Below are 3,607 nucleotides of genomic sequence, written 5' to 3'. Positions count from 1 at the left end.
CACACACAGTAATCATCTCCATAGCATGTGAAATGGTCAAGGTTGCAAAGATAAAAGGAATGCTCTAAAACAAGGCCTGACAAACTATCACCGCAAGCACAATCCCATCTGCCACATGTTTTTGTGTAGTCCATGAGCTAAGAATGGTTTTCATATTTTTAAATGATTGAAAAAAATCAAAGGAACAACATGTTGTGGCATGAAAATTATATGAAATTCAAATCTCAGTGTCCATGAATAAAGTTTTATTGACACACAGCTACAGTTATTCATTTACATATTATCTAGGGTTGCTCTCATGCTACAATGGCGAGGTTGACTAGTTTCCCCAGAGACTGCATGGCCTGCAAAACCTAAAATAAGTACTAGCTGGGCCTTTCCAAAAATAGACCATGACCCCTGCTTTAAGACAGCATACACTCTGAAAGTGAGGCTGAATCACCAGTTTCAGAGACAACTTATTTTTGGCAGTGTAATGAGTTTCACCAGTGAGAATACCAGAGGCCACCACAATTCTTTAGAGGTGTTTTAAGAACATTAAGCAAAAAAGATTAGTGTCTGGATTCCTTTTCCCAGAATATTCTAAGACCCCAGTGTAAGTTTTTTTCACTCCTGCAATTTTTTTTCATGTACATATATCAAATCCAGTGATTGCTAAACTTTATTAGGCTAAAAAAATGTTGCATGACTAGTTGACTTTTATAATAATGGTTAACATTTAATGAACAATTGCTATGTTCATCTTTTCTTCACAAAGACTCTGTGAAGTGATACTACTGTTTTCGTTAGTTTACAGATGAAAGCACAGAGAAGTTATGAAGTTATGGCCAAAGTAATTTGTATAGGGTTGAGCCAGACAGCCAAGCTGTCTAAACCTAGGGCCATCAATATTAATTCTATACTTCTTCTGTAGTGATATCACTAAACAAGATATACAGATGGCTCTTCCTTAAGGAACATATCTAGGACTTGTTCCTTTCCCTTAAGGGTCTGAACACAAGACTGGCCTCCAGGAACAGATACTTGCTTCAACTTCCCACCTGGGGTTTCTTACAGTCCCACTTTGATCATGTACAAGGAGCTGTGGCTGTTCTGGACTGGTTTCGTTTGGGTACATACCGCCTTTACTCATAATTATAAAAATACTTACAGATTTTTCCATAGTGCTCTTTTTTTTTTTTTTTTTTTTTTTTTTTTAAGGTGAAAAGATAATATATTCAGAATTGGCGAATTGGCCAGTTGGACTCGGTTTAGATGATCCCAATTTTGTTGGCAACGTCCAAAGCATCGTAATCGGGAGCCAGTCGAACGTATGCCTTCTTCTCTCCATCAGGCCTGATCAGGGTGTTGACTTTGGCCACATCAATGTCATAGAGCTTCTTCACAGCCTGTTTGATCTGGTGCTTATTGGCTTTGACATCCACAATGAACACAAGTGTGTTGTTGTCTTCTATCTTCTTCATGGCAGACTCAGTGGTCAAGGGGAACTTGATGATGGCATAGTGATCAAGCTTGTTTCTCCTGGGGGCGCTCTTCCGAGGATATTTGGGCTGCCTCCGGAGCCTCAGTGTCTTTGGCCGCCGGAAGGTGGGTGATGTACGGATCTTCTTTTTTTTGTGGCTGTGGACGCCTTTTAGCACTGCCTTCTTGGCCTTCAAAGCCTTTGCTTTGGCTTCGGCTTTGGGAGGGGCAGGAGCTTCCTTCTTCGCTTTCGGCGCCATCTTGTCCATAGTGCTCTTGTATTCAGAAGGAAGCAAAGATCCCATTATCCAAAAAGATTATATTTAAAGCTAATTTATTAATACTTGAGGAAACTTTGTAAAGGGAACCATTAAATATAGAGGTGGTTGACAACTTTTAAAGTCCATCTGCCTATGTTCTGTCCTTTTCCCTCTCCCCGCCACAAGATTAGAAAGATAAGTAGATAGAGACGAAAGATAGGCCATCTGCCTCTCCAGCCACATCATCTCCCTCTCTCTTCATATGATGATGGAACTAGTGATTTTTGATTTTCTTCTTTTTGATTTTGTTTCTTTAATTTTCTCTAACAAATGTATAAAATGTGTGTAATTTTTAAATCAGAAGAAAGTTAAGTGATTTTTTTCTTTTAAGTTCTATGTTTCCTTTACATAGCAAAGTCTGGTGTCAGATCATTGCTTTCCAAAACAATGTAAACATTTTCTGCACAGGCCTCCTATGACAACTCCTTCTCTACCAAGTAAAATTTTGTCTTCATTGCCTAGCATTTGTACTCTTCATACTCATGCCCTATTTAGTCACTGTAGTAATAGTTTTCTACTTTTTATGGTTGTATTCATACCTTGGCCTCTTTCAACCTGACCTCTCCCTACCTCCGTCCCAAGGACATCATTGCATGTGATCCAGTTTAGCTCACCCAATGCCTTCCTGTTGGACGCATCCCCTGGATACATGCGCATATATTTTTTCTCTAATTTTACCTTCTGTGCAATTTGGCAATGTGGAACACCACACTCTTTGGGAAATTCCTTTTTTGATTTCCACAATGGGAAGTTATAGCTTTCTGTTGTAACTCCTGGCAGCCATTTGCTTATAAAACTAATGACTCTTTTTATTCCTTTCTGTTTTTTTAATATATGTAAACCACTTCCTCTGAAATGTAAGTTTCTTGAGCAGAGGGATTTTAGTTAAATGCCTCTGTAACCCACCTAGAACTAGGAGTAGTGTAAATCAGATACTTAAGTCAGACTATTTGTTGCATAGTAATTCTACTTCAAATAAGATTTTAGTTTACTCTATAAAGCTAAAACATCACCCATTAGGCCCATTTACCTAATGATAAATAAGATAATAAATAAGCTGCCCAAAAATTTAAAGAAAAGAATATCCTTGTATTAATTATAATTGTTTTAAAATATTTTATACATCTTTCCTTAAAGAGCAAAAATATTTTTATTAAAAAAGAAAAAGAAAATGCATGAGTATATGCAGAGTCTAAGAACAGGGATCTGGATAACTGAAATATAATATTTAAAACCAGCTATGTTTCAGAACAAAGAAACTGACCCTCCTAAGATTATCTACCTAATGAATTTTGTGAGTTAGAATTGAGTTAGATTTTTGGAATCATTTCTTATTCTTTATTCTTTTTTAATAACAATCTTTTCTGTCTAGTGTTTTCTTTTATATGTGAACTGAGATCATTCTGATTCTTGAATAAAACATGTTAACTTATTATTTTTATTCTTCTTCCCCTGTTTTCTTTATCCTTTTTTTCTAGCTAATGTCATTTTCAGGGCAATGTCACCAATGTATTGGCATACCATTAGATAGAAATAATATTTTCCAGAGCTGTTAAATGTGATTGAGATTGAATGCATAGAAAGTAGAATAGGAATAGGAATAGGAGAGCTTCCTTGGGCAGACAGGCCCTTCTTAATGTGTCATGCTGACTGGGCTGAGCTGGACTTACCGAGGCGGTGGCTTTTGGTGTATAAGAACAAAGTACTGTAACCAATATCTCCTTCTTCTTCCTCTCTTTCATTAATGTCTTCTAATGGTATTATTAGCTTTGCTTACTCCTAGCACGTTACTCATCATTTGTAGCATGTTTACAATCAGGAGTAGG

General features: G+C 36.9%; 1 protein-coding gene across 1 annotated transcript; it reads right to left on the bottom strand.

The window, feature by feature from the left end:
* Positions 1–1,199: 1,199 nt before the first annotated feature.
* LOC123644367 (60S ribosomal protein L23a-like) lies at positions 1,200–1,730 on the bottom strand. The gene has a single exon (XM_045560452.1). The coding sequence runs from the start codon at positions 1,728–1,730 to the stop codon at positions 1,251–1,253; it is 480 nt and encodes a 159-aa protein (XP_045416408.1). The 3' UTR covers positions 1,200–1,250.
* Positions 1,731–3,607: the final 1,877 nt, after the last annotated feature.

The sequence above is a fragment of the Lemur catta genome, chromosome 9 (assembly GCF_020740605.2).
Source record: "Lemur catta isolate mLemCat1 chromosome 9, mLemCat1.pri, whole genome shotgun sequence".
NCBI lineage: Eukaryota > Metazoa > Chordata > Mammalia > Primates > Lemuridae > Lemur > Lemur catta.
The sequence above is the reverse complement of the archived record's forward strand: the minus strand, read 5'-3'. Positions and strand labels throughout refer to the sequence as shown.

Excerpts from the sequence above, each read along its gene's own strand:
- LOC123644367 (XM_045560452.1), bottom strand. The coding sequence starts at position 1,730 with ATGGACAAGATGGCGCCGAAAGCGAAGAAGGAAGCTCCTGCCCCTCCC.